The sequence below is a fragment of the Athene cunicularia genome, assembly GCF_003259725.1.
Source record: "Athene cunicularia isolate RWA chromosome 2 unlocalized genomic scaffold, athCun1 chr2_part1, whole genome shotgun sequence".
NCBI classification, from domain to species: domain Eukaryota; kingdom Metazoa; phylum Chordata; class Aves; order Strigiformes; family Strigidae; genus Athene; species Athene cunicularia.
In genome coordinates, this window is record NW_020799095.1 from 132,563,715 (window position 1) to 132,582,211 (window position 18,497).

General features: G+C 34.7%; 1 protein-coding gene across 2 annotated transcripts in view; it reads left to right on the forward strand.

Moving 5' to 3' along the window:
* RIMS2 (regulating synaptic membrane exocytosis 2) overlaps nucleotides 1-18,497 on the forward strand; it is a 408,362-nt gene that overhangs the window by 269,333 nt on the left and 120,532 nt on the right. The window contains exons 24-30 of one of the 2 annotated variants that reach the window (XM_026842040.1): nucleotides 1,424-1,498; nucleotides 3,952-4,023; nucleotides 5,505-5,684; nucleotides 6,788-6,897; nucleotides 7,746-7,778; nucleotides 13,974-14,027; nucleotides 15,642-15,686. In XM_026842040.1, the coding sequence (XP_026697841.1) occupies nucleotides 1,424-1,498; nucleotides 3,952-4,023; nucleotides 5,505-5,684; nucleotides 6,788-6,897; nucleotides 7,746-7,778; nucleotides 13,974-14,027; nucleotides 15,642-15,686 (569 nt within the window). Of the gene's footprint in view, nucleotides 1-1,423; nucleotides 1,499-3,951; nucleotides 4,024-5,504; nucleotides 5,685-6,787; nucleotides 6,898-7,745; nucleotides 7,779-13,973; nucleotides 14,028-15,641; nucleotides 15,687-17,163; nucleotides 17,237-18,497 lie in introns of those variants that run through there. The other variant, XM_026842041.1, reaches the window with a different exon arrangement.

Consider the following 18,497-nt stretch of genomic DNA (forward strand, 5'->3'; position numbering starts at 1 on the left):
AGTAAAGGAATACCTCCAAACATTTCATACTGTAGGCACAGAATAAAAATGTAAATAAAAGTTAATATGATAAAGTAAGTACAAGAAGACATAAGGCAACATATATGCTGCTTGCATTCATTGGTTCACTTATGTGTGCAGAAATGGTAGCTTGCAAGATTCATTTTTTGAGAAATTACCTTTGAGTAAAATACTGGAAACTGATTCTTAAACTAGTTAAAGTTAACCAGTTAAGTGAAATTAGTATTATTATTAGTTTATTTGCTGTGTTTGTTTTCATTTGAATGCAATTATAACACGTTAACTGGAAGTTAAGAAGCCTCTTTCTTAAAAGCATTCACAATTTCTTTTTGTTTAATGTTGAGATTTTCGATGAAGAAGTTGCTTACGTGTTTTTACTATTTTCCCTTCAAATGTACATGTTGCTTTTCTATTCCTCAAAAAAACACAAAAGTAATTGGGTCTGATTTTACAGATAAAGAGGATATGAAATATTTCAGCACATCAATTCAGTCTTAATTGCTCCAGGATTCAGACTACTTATTGGTTTTGTTGATATTTGATTGTAATAGCTAGCATAAACCTCTGACTGCATGCATAGAGTCATAAATTAATTCGGGTTGAAAATAACTGTGAGAAAACTAACTGGTCTAATTTCCTCTTAAAGCAGGGCTTTGCTATTCCTTAGTAAATCTATTGATGATGAAACATATTTTGGAGAGTAAATCTTTATAGATACAGCTATATGTGCTTTCTTTAAGCATTTTTGTAATTGTACCATGCCATCATGTGTTAGCATGATTAGATATGTCTACAACAGCATCACCAAAGTGACTGCAATGCCATGTATAGATACCTAAGCAAGCTGTAAGCAACTGAATTTCTGTAGTTGTAAAGGTCTGTACATAGCAGTGTGGAGCACAGTATGCCTGGGATTGAAGCTGAATTCTCTGCTTTATCTGCTTAGCTGAGTTAGCTAGTAGAAAAGTAGTTCAGATAGTCATGTCTGTAACTGTCATGTAGATATACCCATAGTTATCACATACACCACAGTGCGATGTGCATGTCAGTAGATCCTGAGTGTGTGCATGTATGTTTATAGATACATATACTACATAAAGCATGATAGGATAGAATATTACTGCAGCAAAAATATATTGCTTTGCTTCCTATTTTTGTTTATTTTTGCAATAGTACCTAAAAGCTTTGAAAAAAATTTATTTATAGGTATAGATGAGTGATTTGGTGAGATACCCAGTCACCAGTTTATCTATATATTTGGCACTATACTGCTCCTCCCCATTTTCCATTACAATACTTATGACTCAAATTTAAATTTGCTTGGTACTAGAAAACTCAGTTGTTTGTAGACATGCTTATCTATGTTATGCTAACAGAGGATCTTGTGTCTGTGACTAAACAGCAAAGTTCCTATAGCTAGTAGAAGAATAACATGTCCAAGGATTGAAATCCAGCAGCCATCCACAGACACTGACAGGTATTACCACTGTATATTAGCTGGAGTTTGAAATTTTGATAATTAGAAAATGTATTGCTGTATTTTTGTTGTTCTGTGCTCAGTGTTTATAGAGTAAAAAAGATGCACTAGGAGCTGAACTGTAGTGTACTATAATCCTAAAGCAATTCTATTTTTACTTCTTCAGTTTTTTGTTACAAGAACAACCTAGTACTAAAATTGTGATTGGCATGATCTCATAGCTTGCTTTTTTAGTCTTGCACACAGTAAAAGAATTTAAGATGGGCTTTCAAATAAACTGCTTTCAGTCATTTTGAGGAAAAAATAACTTTTATTTGCATTGTAAGCTGTTATGATTGCTTACTGTTGAAAAATGTTCATCTTTTATAAGGCTTTCTGTATGCATAAGCTTAGATCAATGAATGTATTCATTTGTTGAAAATTCTCCTTTTTATTTGTTAAGAAAAGTAACAAATCTGAAAAATTAAAAATTAGAAATGGTTATTTTCTGCATTGAGAAAAGAGTTAGCTTTTGAAATTTCCAGAATATGAATATAGAACAATGCAGATAAATCAGTAGTTAAATCAAAATGTTAGATACCGTAGTTACTAGAATTTACAGTGGCACCTAAATAGTAGTGGATTCTAATCATAATTTCTGATGGGCTTGGAATATAAAATTAGATTGTGAATACTCACAGAGCTTTCCACACGGTGGCTTACAGAGAACTCAGTTTCAGAGTGATAGGCGTGCTTGGTTAAGAAGCAAACACTTTCTGCTCTACACTTTCCTCGGCGTAGGGGAGTCTCATGCTCACAAGAGTTGTAGACTTTGACAGGGAAATAGGCCACCTGCCACACATGTTTTCCTTAGCAAAGGTAGAAGGATGCTATGATAGGCAATACTAAATGGAGGAGGTCACTATTTGTCATTTCACTGACTTTATTTTATAATAAAAAGTCTCTTAGCAAAGATAAACAGCTCTAGTGTACATTAAAATATTAGACTATTTATTTCCCTCTTTAATATCAGTAATTCATATATGAATTATAATGAGAAAAGAGGAAACTTTCATCTAGATAACTTGGGTGCATATGCCCTCAAGAATGTTATGTAAAAAGCTATGAACTTCTGGTTTTAATTCACTGAGGTGTTTTATAAATTCCCCCTCCATGCTTATGGCCAGACTGTGATATTACTGTATAGCTGTATACTGTGGTAGGTGAGGAGCTTCACTGCCCAAGCAGGTTATTGGTGATATTTTTTCTATAAAAATATCAGTTTGTTTCTAAAGACCTGGATCATATAACACGTGTTTACTGTTAAAAGGACAAAAAAAAATATGGACAAAGGTCAGACAGTAAAACTGTCTGTTGAATTGTTCTTTATATGTGTGTGGTCTAAAATCACACAGAGAAGCTTTCAAGTGGAAAACTGTCATTGTAATTATTGTATGGGCCTCCATTTGCTGCTGCGGGTACTGAGAGGTTTGCAGCATGTAGCCTGTACCTTGAGTGAATTCAGTTTCCCCTCAAGATTCAACATCGTTTTCAAATCCTTGAGTCTACAGAACAACGGTGGTGCCAAAGCTTCATGTAAAAGCAAAAGGTTCTCTGCCACAATCCATGTTTCCCTTCACTTCTGGGACCTCGTGGTTGTTTTTCCACTTGAACTAAATGCCAGCTGTAGATTGCGGCAAACTGAATATTTGTATTAGCTCTTGAATATGAAATTTCTGAGGCCTTTATCTGTTAGCGTAGTGGTTAGCTATAGTGGCTCTGTAATGCTCTGCAGAATACAAAACCTTCCCACTAAGCCATTAGTATTGATCCTAATGGTGAAAATGCCTCACCTGCCTTTAACACAGGCAATGGATCAGCTCCCTAACATACTGAAAGACATGTCTTATACTACAGCTAAAGAGAATGAGGCCTTATGAGTAACAAGTGAAAGAGGCTTAACTGCTCATGAAGTGTTTATGAAAATCGTGTGGTTGCTACTCACCTGTTCTTCTGTATGTCCTACTGACTGTTGGAAGGAGAGAGAAATAGAAAATGGAATGATACCTCTCACCACATTGCCCAGCCCCTGCCGCTGTGTGCTCCAGCAGTCCCCCACTCACTGGCAGGAGAAGGGTTGTTCTAGCTCTCTGTGTGACAGACCCAAAGAAGAAAGTCTCTGTGGGCTCACTGATTTTCTTAAATATGTGGGTAAACAAGGTAGGGGTGGGTTGTCTGGACCTTGGTCATATTCTCTTTTGTAATTTTGTTGAAAACAGGAATATTTTTTCTTTGAATTTATTCCCAAAGTCTAAGAATTTATTCCCATGGTCATTTTTTTAAATACCATGCAGATGGCTGACACCTTTCTCATCTTCCATAGCACTGAAAACTCTCTTAAATAGTTACCTAAACTAAGCAACATTCATATCAAAGCTAAGGTTGTGTTTCTTTGTCTATCCACAATGTAAAAGAAGCGAGACAGTGGATGTTTTTGCTGATGAAGCTTCCCATTCAGAAACAGAACTGATAGAAGAAGAAGTGAGGTAATTTTGTTGTGGTCTTGTGCAGGCTCATTGTACTTTTCCTCCAATCTTTAGTGCCGCAGCTTATAAACACCGTTATGTGTCTCACTGTGGTGTGTTTGCTTGTTAGGAGCTTGTAGATGTAGGTCCATGGTGAATGGTATTATTCTGAACCTGTCTGTGGCAATTACTTCGTATGCTCTAGGAATCCAAGTATTACCTCATGGAAGGCCTGAAGAGACACTCATTTCAAAAAATCTTTTATCAGCCCATTCAGCAGTTAGCCACCCCAGAGACAGCTATACTCTGCCTCAGTATAGTTTTTAGAAATAAAATGCTGTTAATAACATAAGACTCTTCATAATGAAACTGTGGTATGTCTCTCTCTTTTTTGATACTAATTAAAACGGCTTCTTGTTACACTTAATCACCATCCAGTCACTCTTTGTCTTGACTGACTTCATTCTAAAATGCATGACTTCGTTCAAAGAAAAGTCTTGAAGGGTACGTGTTCCCCATTTGTAGTCTATAGCTGTTCAGTTATTCAAGGAGATCTGGGATGAGTGTGAATTTAATAAGTAGCTACATCAGGGTATGGATTTTTCTTTTAAAATTACCTTGATTTTATGTATTTTAGGATATTGCTAGCAAATATTACTCCTTGCAAACAGACCAATTACATTGTGGAAAAAGGTGAAACTTGATTAATTTCTGAAAGTAATGGCATGAGTAATTGCCTAAAATAGTAGAACACCAGGCTGCTTGATCAAGAAATTCTCTTTTACTCAGTCTAATTTCTCCCTGCTGCATCTTGGTAACTTTTTCCATTGTTCTTCTGGCACAGTTCTTTAGGCTGTGGGTTAGATTATTTTTTTTTATTACAAAGCAAACTTTGTTTAGTTGGTGGAACCTCTTCAAGTACTAATCATGTAGATTTTCATCTGACCACAGTCTGAGCACTGCGTATGAATTCTTCACTATAGCCTAGCCTACATTTTAACAGACATCCTGAATCTAATAATAGTTAAAAGTGCTACATGGTAATTATAAAATCTGGAATAAGAGTACTACCTCTAAATTAATGCAGTCTGTAAAAATCTAGTCATGTGAGTAAAAACGCTCAATTAAACTGCACAATTAAATGAGTCCTTAGCTTTAGTGAGACAATATTATGTCAGTTGTTCTTTTCCTCCAAGGTTGATGTATTAATTAAGAAAATAACAATATTTTTACCCAGAAATTGTCAGGAAACAGACTATTGCATGGATAGTCATTATTGAGACATTGGAAACATTTCAGCCCATTTATCAAGAATATGGAGCAAGCCAAATCATACATGTATAAAAAAACTATGTTATCAAGAAGGGAGTTCAGAGGATTTATCCCCCCCCCCAAATGTACATAAAAAAAATGGTTTGCTCCAAACCAGTATCATGCAACATATTTTATAATTAATAGAAAAGTCAAAGGTCAACTGAGCTGCTTTTTGACTAACATTGCAGGAATTGTGAAGCAGCAGATAGACAGCCATATCAAAGATCCAGATCAACAGAGCAACGTCCTATGCTAGAGCGGACCAACTCCCGCTCCCGATCCACAGAGCGTCCTGACTCAAACCTCATCAGGTCGATGCCTTCATTAATGACTGGAAGATCTGCCCCTCCTTCACCTGCCTTACCGAGGTGAAACAGACAAATCAATCAGACTAATCCCCTTCTGCCCCACCAGCTCACCATTTTATTTTCCCAGTAGCTAATTGGTATCGCCTCATCCTTAGCTGATCACTAGTAGCAATAGATACTAACCCTTTCAATGCCAACACACTATTTATATTCTACTCTGGATATAATGGTGTGGCTGCCATTGCAAATTGTTTGCTAACAGTATTTAATTACATTTGTTTGTGATTTCTCATTTATCAGGAATCCTGGATGGTTTCCCACATAAAGCACCTCATACCTATCACATTGTTCTATTACAGTATGAGAAACTGTTTATGTTCATCAGACATCACTTATGGTACAACCATCGTAACATCAAATGAAACTATTTTTTTTTAAAAAAAAGTTTCTTTAAATGGACTGTACTAACTTTGTCTATTAATTACCATTTTAACCACCATTTTCTCTGACTACATTTTACTGTGCCATAGTCTGTATTGTTCCTGTGTGAGTGCTACACTTTACTGATTGACATTTTGAAGATTATTATACCTTACTCTTAGCTTAAATAAACATACTACTATAAAACCAGTACCTTTTGGTCTAGTTGATGTTCAGTAAAGCCTCTCCTTATTTTAGAACTGCAGAATACTTACTTCTGTTTTCTGAAAGTTACAGTAACATCAAATCACCAGTAAGAGAGTCAAACACCTGTGTCTTTTCTCAGTTTATTACTTTGTTTAGACAAATCCCTGTAACCTCATTGCCACTCAATGATAATTTAAGCAAATACAAGCTGAGTAAAGATTGTTGAATTTGACTTGTGGATAATTTTATGTGTATGCGGGTATTATATCCATATGCACATGAATATACGCACAAAACATTTTCTGCCTTGACTGTGCAAATAAGCATCTTATGGATGTTCAGCCTTAGTTTGGCTTTTTTCTTTTTCACGGACTTTAATCAAGTCTTTTTCTGAAAAGAGAGAATAGTTTCACTATGGGACTGCAAGGGTCTCAAGTGATCTAAAGCCTACTTTGTCATGTTTTTAGTTCTTGATGGTATTTAAGGATGAGTTTGTCATTAAATGGCTATGGTTTGTTTTGATATGTGTCTCATAGGTCACATCCTCGAACTGGGTCTGTTCAGACAAGTCCATCCAGTACTCCAGTAGTAGGGCGAAGGGGCAGGCAGTTACCGCAGCTCCCACCAAAGGGGACATTGGAGAGAAGTAAGTGTATGGTTTTCACCTTAATGTTGTTGCAAAATTGCTCATGAAGGTCGATTACATTTGTTATTTTTATTTTGACATTACAGTTGAAATCTCTTGAGTTTTTGTGTACAGAATTAGGATTTGATAGTAGTATTGCATTTTGTACTGTATTTTCTTCTATTATGTTTTAATATCTGCAATACTCTTGACTGAAATGAATCACCAGCAGTACAATAATTATCAACAGTGCAATACACACGAACCAAGATGGACTAACTATTATCATGATCCTGTTCCTTTTGAACTCAGTAGGTGTTTTGTCATTGACTTCAACAGGCACAGGAAATGATCTTTTGTATGTTGTGTAGTGATAAAACTCTGGCTCTTTTGGGAGTTAGGAGCATAGCTGATCACTTGTGTCACTTGTGGTTTCACATGGAGTGTGTTACAAATTGCTTATATAAAACCTCTGCATCTTGAAACTGGAAGAGCAAGAAGAGAGGTAATAATCTTTAAAAATAAGAAAGGTCAGCAAGATATTTCATGGTTCATGTTTTAGTGATATTGTAGTTGTCTTTAATGTCTTATAAAAGCACTGGTCAGTGGAGACATTTCCCAAAATTTTTAGAAACAGAGGTATATAAACACATTTTTGATAGCAAATACATTTTCACCTGTCTACTTCTGATAACTAGATGTGCTGTGCAAAATCAGTCTAAATGGCCATATACACTACTTTTTTTTAATCCTTCTTAACATGTATATTGTATCTTTTATAAAACTTCTGTTGGTTTTAACCCCTGTGCTTTGGTTCCCTTTTTTTTTGTTTGTTTGTTTGTTTGTTTTGTTTTTGTTACTTTCCCTAGACAATGGAGACAAGGAGATAGAATCTTATGAAGGTCTGTACATAAAGGAGAGTTTGTTTTTCACCTGAAAGCCTTTTTGAGAGGCTATATAGGGAAAAATAAACCCAACTGCAATTGATGTTATTTGATTGCACAGAAATAGTCAGAATTATTGTCATAATTGTTTCATCTTTTTTATATTCAGACCTGTGGCTCATAAATTGTGCAGGGTTCTACATTAAAAAAAAAAAAAAAGCCAAACAGTATAAATAATATTATCTAAATATGATCAGCATTAGAAAAGTGACTAGCCATGTACCCATTTTTAAATACCAAGGAATTGCACTGCAGCAAATAAAAAAATATATCAGTTGATCTGCACAGGTATGTACCTTTTCAGGATTAGCACTTCAGGCATGTGAGAGACGAGAAACCAGGCCTGTGATATTTTAAATATTTAAATTTAAGCATTTGAGGTTATTTGACATGTTTTGTATTAGCCATGAATTTATTCAGAACAATGTTTTTATTGCAAATACTTTATTAAGTTACACAGTTGCTGAATTACTAGGTAATTTTCAAATAATAAAGGAACAAAAGTTAATTAAATCATGATAGTCTTTCAAAAAGTTATAATACTTTTGCAATTAAGGTCCTTATATTTGATACCATTAAAACTGTATGATTTGCTTAATAGCAAGCCACAAGATATCAATTGCAGTCCTTGGTTATACCACTGAGGGTCTATATGTAGTATTACTGTACCTGTCTCATCAGACTTTTTAATTTAGTCTTTACAATGTTTACAGTGTTTATTTACATTTTGGAAGCAAAACTTCATGAAAAGAAAACTCTGTTTTCTCAGATCATCGCCTTAGTATATTCATTTCTTTGTTGTCTTATGTGTTGTGAAATGCTTACATGAAATACAGTCTAGATATGCCAGGAAATAATCACATGATGTTTGCTGTCATTGCTGTGTATGCTTTCATGTTTTACCACTCTTCCCTGCTGTTTGCTTAGTATATCTATTTAGACTGTGAGCTCTTTAGGGCAGCAATTTTGAAGTACTGCATATTTTTACTGTCTTTGATTAGAGGGTAGCAGTTTTATTTACCTCATAGGTTCCGTAGAGATATTGTATATTGTAAATACAATAAAATTATTTTTTATAGGAGTGCTAGAATTGTTTACTCTGGTAAGTACTGCTGGGACTTGAAGAACTCTGGTTTTATTTGAAGACTGAGTATTATTTTCCTGTACCTATGTCTAACATAGTCTTTTGGAAAATCTGGTTTATGGAAAATTGCCAAATCCACAGATACTAGAGTTTTAATATAGAATCAAAGAATCATCAGTGACTAGATGCATTTCCTGTTGAATTTTTACACGTATGTAGTATGTAAACATTATAGTTAAAAACATAATCCATTGATACAGCTTTCACACAGTATACGATATAATTTTCCGTCGTGAATTAATTCTAATAACAATATAGTTCTACTTCGAGGCTTTTTCTATCCTTCTTTAGGATCCCCTAATCCTTTTCTTTAAGGGGAATAATAATTTTCTTTAAAAGGAAGAATGCTCTACAAGAACAGCAGACTGTCTAACTTTTGTCAGTGACAGAATGTAATTATGATTAGTAGCGGTGTTTTACTGTGGAGAACTGAATTTTACAAAAAGTTATTTTAAGCAAATGAAGTACCAGTGACAAACTGAAATTCAGTAGAATCAAAAATGCTGACTATAGTAGAAGGGTTTTATGTTACTATTTGTTTGACAAATAAAGCAGTAGTTACACCTGAAAACTTTAAAGACGTCTGAGGAGATTTTTATGTGTTATTATATGCCATGGTGATAATCGTAACAGTTGTCTGTTGTGGGGAAGAGTGTACGATCATACTGGAAAATGTCATTGACACAGAGTAATCTTTCTGTTCTTATAGAAGCATATACTTGACTTAAATGAGTGTGGGGATTTTATACTGCATGAAAACATGCTGTGAAGGTTAACCTTTCTGCATTTTGAAATCAAGGCTTGTATTGTTGATCAGATTAAGTTAAAATTGTAGTGAAGAAAAGTGTTAGTGAAAGATACCTTATAGACAAAAAGGAATTGGAATTCATCTCAGTTTTGTAAAAGAGAAAAACTTTTTAATTTCTACAGTAGTTTCATATAGTCTGTATACATTTGAATAATCTGTATTTGTTACAGGGTTGAAACTGCATTCCATTTCTTAAAATGTAGTAGAAATGCAGGGACTCAAGTAGAAATAAGGAAGCAATTTTCAGTTGGGGAAATTTTTGTTATAGTGCAACACCCAGTATAGTGTGAAATATGGTGTGCTTATGTCTGTGTGACTAGAACTGGAAGGTAAGGAATCTATGGGAAAAAATCCCCTCCGGGTAACTGCTTTCCAGATTAGGATCTGAATTAAAAGATATTGATTTGAAGTAGATTTTGTTCAGTAAACTGTGTTATGTGATTGTAGGTTTTTGCTCCAGGACAGCTAGGTTTCCCTAGAATGATTTATTTCAAAATTCTGAAATGGCCAGAGAAGTTTGTCTTTAAGAAATCTTGCTGCGAATATCGAGAAAGGACCATTCCTAGTAGTAGTTAATTGACCTATACATCTTTTTCTCAGTGTCCCACATACTCAATAGGAGAACATACAAATATCTTTAACTATGTTGCATTTACAGACTTTTACAGTAATGACATTTTGGATAAATCCTTAGCTTCCCACAGCTGTATTGCTGCCAACGTCAGTCTAACCTGTGCAGAAGAGAGTCTGGGTATCTCTGAAATGCGTGTTGTTATCTTATCGAGCCAGAATATAGCATATGCTTCTACACAGTTTGGGTTTTGCTTTAAACTTTGTTAGTTCACTGTATTTTCATGTTAGATGGATGGAAAATAGTTCTAAAAAGAAGTCTGGAACTACTTAAGGTTTTACCAGATTTTCACTACTGCAATGTCAGAAGACTTTTTTTTTAGCTGAACTTTTGCTTGTATATTTTTAAAGTATGTTAAAAATAGAGATATCTTGTTTCTAATGAACACTTGTAGAAAAATAATAGTATTAAATTATATTGAATTTGTTTTTAGCACTGAAATGGTTATGTACTCTTAAATGTTCTGTGTTATTAGCACTATAGACAAGACAATAACTGAACACTGGAATATATAGTTCTTAAGGGCTAACAATATTTTTTTCATTTATATGTGGATATATTTCTTTGTTCTTACTTGCCTCAATAGAAGGATGAACTCAATGACTGCTTGCTGCTAATTAAAACAGAACACCATAAAGTGGTCTTGAAAGTATTCAGTATTAGCCCTTTCAATTTGTTGTTAATTACTAATCAGAGAGAGAGTATTTTTTCCTAATATAGATTTTTCCTTTTCCTCTTAAAAATAAACAGCCCTTTCTTTCTTCATGCCTACAAAAAACCCCCCAGCCAACCACCCAACCATAAAAACTATAAAAGTATGTCAGGCCAAACAAATGTAAAAAAAACCTTTTAAGTATAAAACTGAAATGCTCAGAAATTTAGCAAATAGTGGACCCCAGTGAGGATTTGCCTTTCTATTTATGCTCTGTGTGCAGCCTTTAATTACATGTTCTCATAATAATCTTGTGTCTTGTGAAAGTTATTTCAGAGACTGTTAAAGCTGACATTAATTCTCATTCACTGTCCCCTCTTAACTTCAGGTTATCTTATTCCGGAATAAAATTATCTATGAATAGAATTAACAGGGGTGGTTGATTAGGTAGGTTTAATCAGAGATAACTATCAGCCTTAACTCCAGTTTTTGTATCTCTCAGATACAATCTCAAATCTTTAGAAAGAAAATACCTATACTGTCATATTGTTGGAACTCATGCAGTATGGAGTGTACGTTACTGAGACAGTCTGATGATTCACAGATACTAGTGAAAGATAGAAAGACATACTGCTTATTTTAAGGGGTTTTTGTCTTGTTCAGAACAAAATTTCTCTCTTAGATAAGACATAATTTTGCAAAATTGGGAGGAATTTAATTGTATGTTTTCCAGTGCCCTATCGTAGTTAGATGGGAGACAGAGAACAACTATTACGCAATTGTAGAGAACCTGTATCACACTCATCATAATTCTATCATACTCTATCACCTGTGATTTCACAGGTTTTTGAAAATATATGGCATACAGGTAGTTTGTTGTGTAAAAGGTGATTGATCACATGTATATAATACAGGATAGGAACTTGGACTACCTTCAGCTTGGCTAGGAACTTGGTGACTTAGTCAAACACAGCACTCTAGAACATGAAGGTACATATCTTTGTGTTCACCCTTTTTTGTGTAGATATTTTTATGGTACTGACTGTGTGATGTTAGACACCGTGCTTGCATGAGGTAACTTGCATTATGTATGCTCGACACAGGAAAGTAAAGAGAATAGCTTATTTAACATCACTAACAAAGCTGCCTTATAATGCATTAATCTACCTCGGGTTTTGATTTCGACTAGGAATTGGCAAAAATATATCTGGGTTTTACCTGTGGATGCTTAGTTCACTCTCCTGACAGATGGCAGAGTCCTCAGCCCCTGAAGAATATTTAAATGTTTTATTTGCATTTGTACAATTTCCATAGAAAAACTTGAACAAATGTTACCTTTAACACAGGGCTTAAGGGGCTTGCTTGAAAGGTTCTGACCTTTCAAGGGAAGTAATGGTTCATAATTTTCTCATGGATTGGCAAAAGGAGGAATTAAACACCTCTTTCTTTATGCCAGTTGAAGGTCTTACCGTCTAGGTCTGAGACTACAAAGGGCGTAAAGAAAAATGACTAGAGTCACACAGCTGTGCTCATAACAGCCATTTTTTATTTATGTTTCAGGGTACCAACATGTCAAAAACATTTTAGTTCAATTTTACTGGAATTGATTTTTTTAAAGTCTTTGGGACACTTTCTATACATTTTTTTTCTGTGAGAGAAGGCTGACTGTATAGATGGTGTCCCTGATGAATATTTTAGTTGGAATTTTCAGTATCATGATTTCAATTGGAATTTAAATGTCATTATTTTATCAGAGAGTTTTAGAGCAGAAATCTATGTAGAGATTAGTTTCCATTTCGTTGGCTTTGATTATAGTCTAAATCTCTCTCCCTATTAACAATAACCTGTTAGAACAAGTGGTTTTAAAATCTTTATTACATGCTAGCTAAACCTGAAGTCAAATAATTCAGTGACCTATTTAGTTACACTTTTACCTATACAAGTAATGAGAGAACTGGAAAAAATTCTGGGAACAGAAAACACAAAAATCAATAAGTAATCAAAATCTGAACCTTGTGTATAGTATATAGCATCACAACAAAACAGTGTTTACTGAATAACTGACATATAAATTAAAGCAGACATATCGTACATCAGTTATTCAGCTCAATGCTCTTCTATATCATTACTGTTGTTACCCTGGTATTAGATGAGCTTTGTCACAAAAGAAAGTTATTGCTCTTTATTAATGACATAAAAGAAATATATTTCCGATACTATCATTAACTGTATCATCACCATTGTTTCCAGCTATTTCAGTGTTCTCTAATATTTAGATATGCTCGAGGCAACTGAAGTAGCTACTGAAGGAAAAGTGTCTTTCTTTCTGAATTCTAACTACTCTGAAATCCAGGTAAAAACCGTATTATCTGACAAACTGAGGATTTTTTTTTCCAAGCTGGAAAAACATTTGCATTGTTTCTTCTGCACTTACTAAGGTACTGAGTATTTCCACTTGCGTACGATTTATACACAATTTTAAATATGCTCTTCAGGAATAGAGGCTTATACTTTTATTTCTAGAAATCTAAAGCAAAATCAAGCTTGAGAGGCGTTTAAACCAGTTATCTACCAAGATGTCTTCTTTCTCTGCTTTGGTACTTATTGTCTGCTTTCCAGCGCTTCAATAATTTAATAAGAAATTGGCAACAAGGGATATTAAGGGGTACATATGATCATCATTACTTGTAGAACGACTTCATTGGAATAAACCGGAGATATTAATGAGAAATAACACAAGGATTTATTTACTCGTTGATTCACTCAAAAAATAATTTGTGCCACAGACTGAGGGTTTGTATGTTATTGTGAATGTCTTTTGGTTTATGTTTATCTTTTATTTGAACAGCTTGTAACAAAGCATGCATATTTTTGTCTTGCTTTTTCCCCCCTGTCATACCTTGCTTATATAAATGCAGCAGGAGATGAAGAAAACAAACATACTGGAGTTCAGGAAGCAGAGGTTGAGGCAGGTCTGTCTGACCACAAATACCTATCTCCTTTAGAAACATTTTCCCTTGAGCATGTAGGGAAGCTTTACCAGCCAGCTTGTAAATATATTGAAAGTCAAAATCCAGACAATATTTATATCATTTTATGTAAGAACAAGACAAACAAATTCGATATAGCATAGTTTCTTTACCAGTTTGTGAATGCTTAAAATAGTTCAGCCTGCAAAGTATCACTTGTTTTTTTTCACTTTTTTGTATCTTTATGGAAGTGCCCTGTCACTATGATCAAGTTGCAGCCTTATCAAATCAGGGTGGACACACCTTAGATCTAATACCCTCTACTTTGCACTGATACTTTTTGCAATCAGGGAAGTGAACATCATTATTGTATCATGACACTTTTTTCCCCTAGTTTGTAGAGTCAGACTGATGACGCTGAACAAAAATAATAGGAATCTGCATTATACAGAAATATGAATATTTTGTATGATGTCCCTCATCCTGCTTGGAAGACAGTTCAGTTGGTAGAAAAAGGAAGTTAGTGTGATGAGAACTGATAGATGATGTTCAACAAACATGCAAGTATTTTTTCAAGTCAAATATCGTGTGATTAAAATACACAACTTTACTTTCTAATTTCAGAAAACACACACTCTACAGGTTCAAAGACATGCAGAGATCTAAAGATTTTTTCAATCATCATTTTTTGGCTCTTAAGTTTCTTTCTCAAAGGAAATGTCATAAAAGCTTAAATGTTCATTTACATGCACTGTTAATAGGTTGCGTTCTGTTATCCCTGTTAATAATTGTCTGTGACAGTAGATCTACTGTGGTGGCTTGGAAGGGCAGCACAGATAAGCTTTTCTGCTTACAAATATTTTGGGGCTAGACCAATGCTAAACTTAGCTGCCTAAAATTAGGCACTGTAGTACATACCTCAGGGCCCATGGAATGAAGCCCAGAGAAGGATAATGCACTGAGGGTATTACTGCAGTTATGTGGAGTGAATTAAGTGCTCCAGAAGGGTGACCCAAACAAATGACAAGATGAGTAAGAAACACACTTAGTACTAGCTGGTAGGAAAAATTACTAGGTAAACATAAGTATGCATAAAATGCCATTCTCACTTAAAAGTCTAAGTGCCTGAATCACAGTTTATTGGGAACCCCATGGCCTGGACCCAACTCCCATTGTTATTTAAAAGAAGAAAATATGGATCACTATTTTCTTCTTGAAACAAAGGAATAATTACTGTTGTACAGCTCATTGCTTGTTCATAAATCTGGTTACTACAGTAATTTCAAGATTTGCGAGCTGGAAAGCAGGATTATTTTTTTTTAATTTAATTTTCATTTAAGTATCCAAAGTGTTCTTTAAGATCTTTGCCTTCCCATTTTTCATTATAGTACAGTTTGCATTTATCTTGCTTTTGTTATGGTTCTGTCTCTAAGTGTGTATTGTTCACTGGTGTATACACTGTGTGCTGTTCACCTGTGTTTTGTGATAACTCCAGCATAGTGCATGGAATTATACTAACATAGTTTGCAAAATATTTGCGTGTTCTATAATTACGTTATTCATCATAGTAACTGTTCCAGTTGTTAATTATCATTGTCTGTTTTTAATGTTATAAAGATTATGGGGAAAAACATCAAAACCCACCTGTTAATGGGCGAAAAGGCAAGTTGATGATATTACTAGTGAATTGTGGGTGCTTGAGAAATTTTACTTATTTTTTGCTGCATGTTTGTGTGTTGTTTAGTTCTACTAGCTCAAAATTAGTAAAGTCATGTATGTTAAATTTGAATGTGTTGCTTCTTGTGCTTAAAATAATTATTTTCAACTGTGGTTTTAAAATCTTTCTTGGACTCAAAAGCTGTAATTTTTTTTTTTTCTTTAAACTAACTGTATTACTGAAGATGTAGTTTATACCACCTAGATATGTGATCATGTTGCCTATTTAGAACTAGTGGGATAGTTTCTCTACTGTTGCTCATTTAGGAATTCCCAGTCTGCCTTGCTTTAAAAGACCAAGTACAGTTTGCAGAGATCTACAAAATTCTCTGCATCTCCCCATGTGGGGAATAGCCCCGGTTACACTATTACTGGCTATTCCTAGCTTCCTCTTCCCTAGAATAATTTAGTAGAGGGAATACAGGTATCAGGAGAGCAGGGATTCAGTTTTGCCTGTGCTAGTTCATTGTGTTGCAGGAAACACCACAATATTTTTAATGTGCTGCTTATTATCCAGTGTAGACAGACCGAATGAGGTGCCTTTGCAGAGAGGATTCAGTGTCAGTAGCCCAGCAGAGCGATGCATGTGGTCACCTCCCTTACTCTAGTGGCTGTTGCAGCATAGTCCTGAGCGAGTTCAAATGCTGGGAGTCTGCTGCTTTAACTGCAATGCATGCTAATCACCAGATGATAGTTCAGTGTCATATACATTTAAGATCTAAATTCCAGTCGGGATAAAGTTGGAGGCTTTTGCCACTGACTTGCCAATGTTGACAAAACAATAATCAGTCATTAAGTCAATCTAAAACTGGTTTTGTTCTCCATTTATCTTCTATTACTTCAACAAACCCAGTATTTTATATACTTAATTATAGGACCTGAAAGATGCACTTTGCACAATAAACTAAATACTACTAACCTGTAATTAAGTTTATTTTCATATACTTACTAATTTCTCTAAGGTGTCCATTTCACTTTTTAAGAGTCTCTTCTGCAGAGCTCTTTTACTCCAAAAGAATGGCCTGTGCCTAATATTCAATTTCAAGTACTTATTACCAAAACCACTATCTCTTTCCATTTTTCCTTGGGTCTTTTGCATTTCTTTCATGTATTTTGTATGACACCTTTTGATCATTTGTGTTTCTGAGAAGATGCTTCAGGTAATTCTGTCCTTTACTGTCTTAATTTAGGGTGCATAAAAGATGATATAGTTACCAAAACAAAATTTAAAGACTTTCAGGTTATCAGTTCCCTCACTTATTAGAATAATATTTCATAATTACACAACAGCTTTGTCTACTTTATGGGAATCAGGAATGCTTTCCAGTTCTCATCTCCCAAGTTGAGAAGTGTCTGGAGCCTGTTTGTACCTTGAGTCTATACCAAGACAAGTCCCAAGTCTCTGACTGCTCCCCTTTCTATGAGCTCTTGTTTCTGCATGCATGGGAGTCCCACCACTCTAAGCTGTTTGGATGCCTGGAGGACTAGAATTGAAAGTAGGTTGTATTCCAGACTTGCTGCACAGTTTAGACATAGTCTAAAGAATTTAGGTGACTTAGGTGCAAACTAGGCAGAATAAAGGGACCCCAGTCAAAGAAGTGATGACAGATGGACCTGTTTAACTGACCTGCAGAAATGGTGTATATATACACTTTTTTGAAACACAAGCATGTGGCTGTCATGCCAGAGGGGACTCTTATCCTGCTGGCTGACATGAACATCTTCTTCCATGTAAGACCATTTGGGATTTCTGGAAATGGGACCCACACTTTGCCTGAACTACTAAACATGAGTGTTGTGAGTCTTGTGTGTGCTCTCTATTCCCCTGGCCCGCTGACTCTAGACTTTGCTAAGAGACTGTGACAACTTCTGAATTTTGCATGAACAATTATACTGAATATGTTTCTGTGTGCTGTGAGAATACCTAACATGTTCATATGTGTTATGAGTACCTGCAATAATATTATATTTTAATTAAATTCTAGATCAGGCAAAGTACGGTTTACATAAGGTTGAGACTGTGGTAGTTGTAAGCAGACAAAATGATCAAAAATAAAAAAAACTAACACAACAACACAAAACAGTGGAAGTACCCATAAGATGCAAATTCTCCAGACTGAAGAATGTACATTCTGCTGAAATTCCTTATGATATAGGTGACTAGTTTATGAATTTAACTCTAAAACTACCAGGGAAATGTGACAGATGAAAAAGTCTAACTACTAACTTGCCGTAAATAACTTAAAATTTCACCTATTTATTCAAAATGTGAAGTGACATCTTTCAAAACTACATCATGGTATAAAGTAGCATTTCTAAGACTGGTACATGTAGTTTTGTCTGTTAGTCAAACATAATTTTTCTGGTTACTAATTTAACATTTTATAAGTAATGCTGAACATTAGCACAGGTGTTTTGCTGTGGACAGCAGTTGCATGTAAAAATGCATGTGAAATTTGCATGTGAATTTGAATATAAATTTGAGCAATAATAACATGTATATATTATTAATTAGTAGTAATTTATATTCTGAAGAACCTAGAGCTTTCTGAGGAATCAAATCTATATTTTTCTGCTTTCTGTAAGCCATTTATTGTATTTTCTTTATTGGCTGGTATTAGTGCTTAAAACTACTGGCTTATTTCAGAATCATTTTTTGAACTGAATAATTTTTTAACATTTTAGAATTGTGCCATAAACTTCAATCTTAACTGCACTGAAAAAAATGTAGAACACCTGCGATTGCTTGCAGAGCTT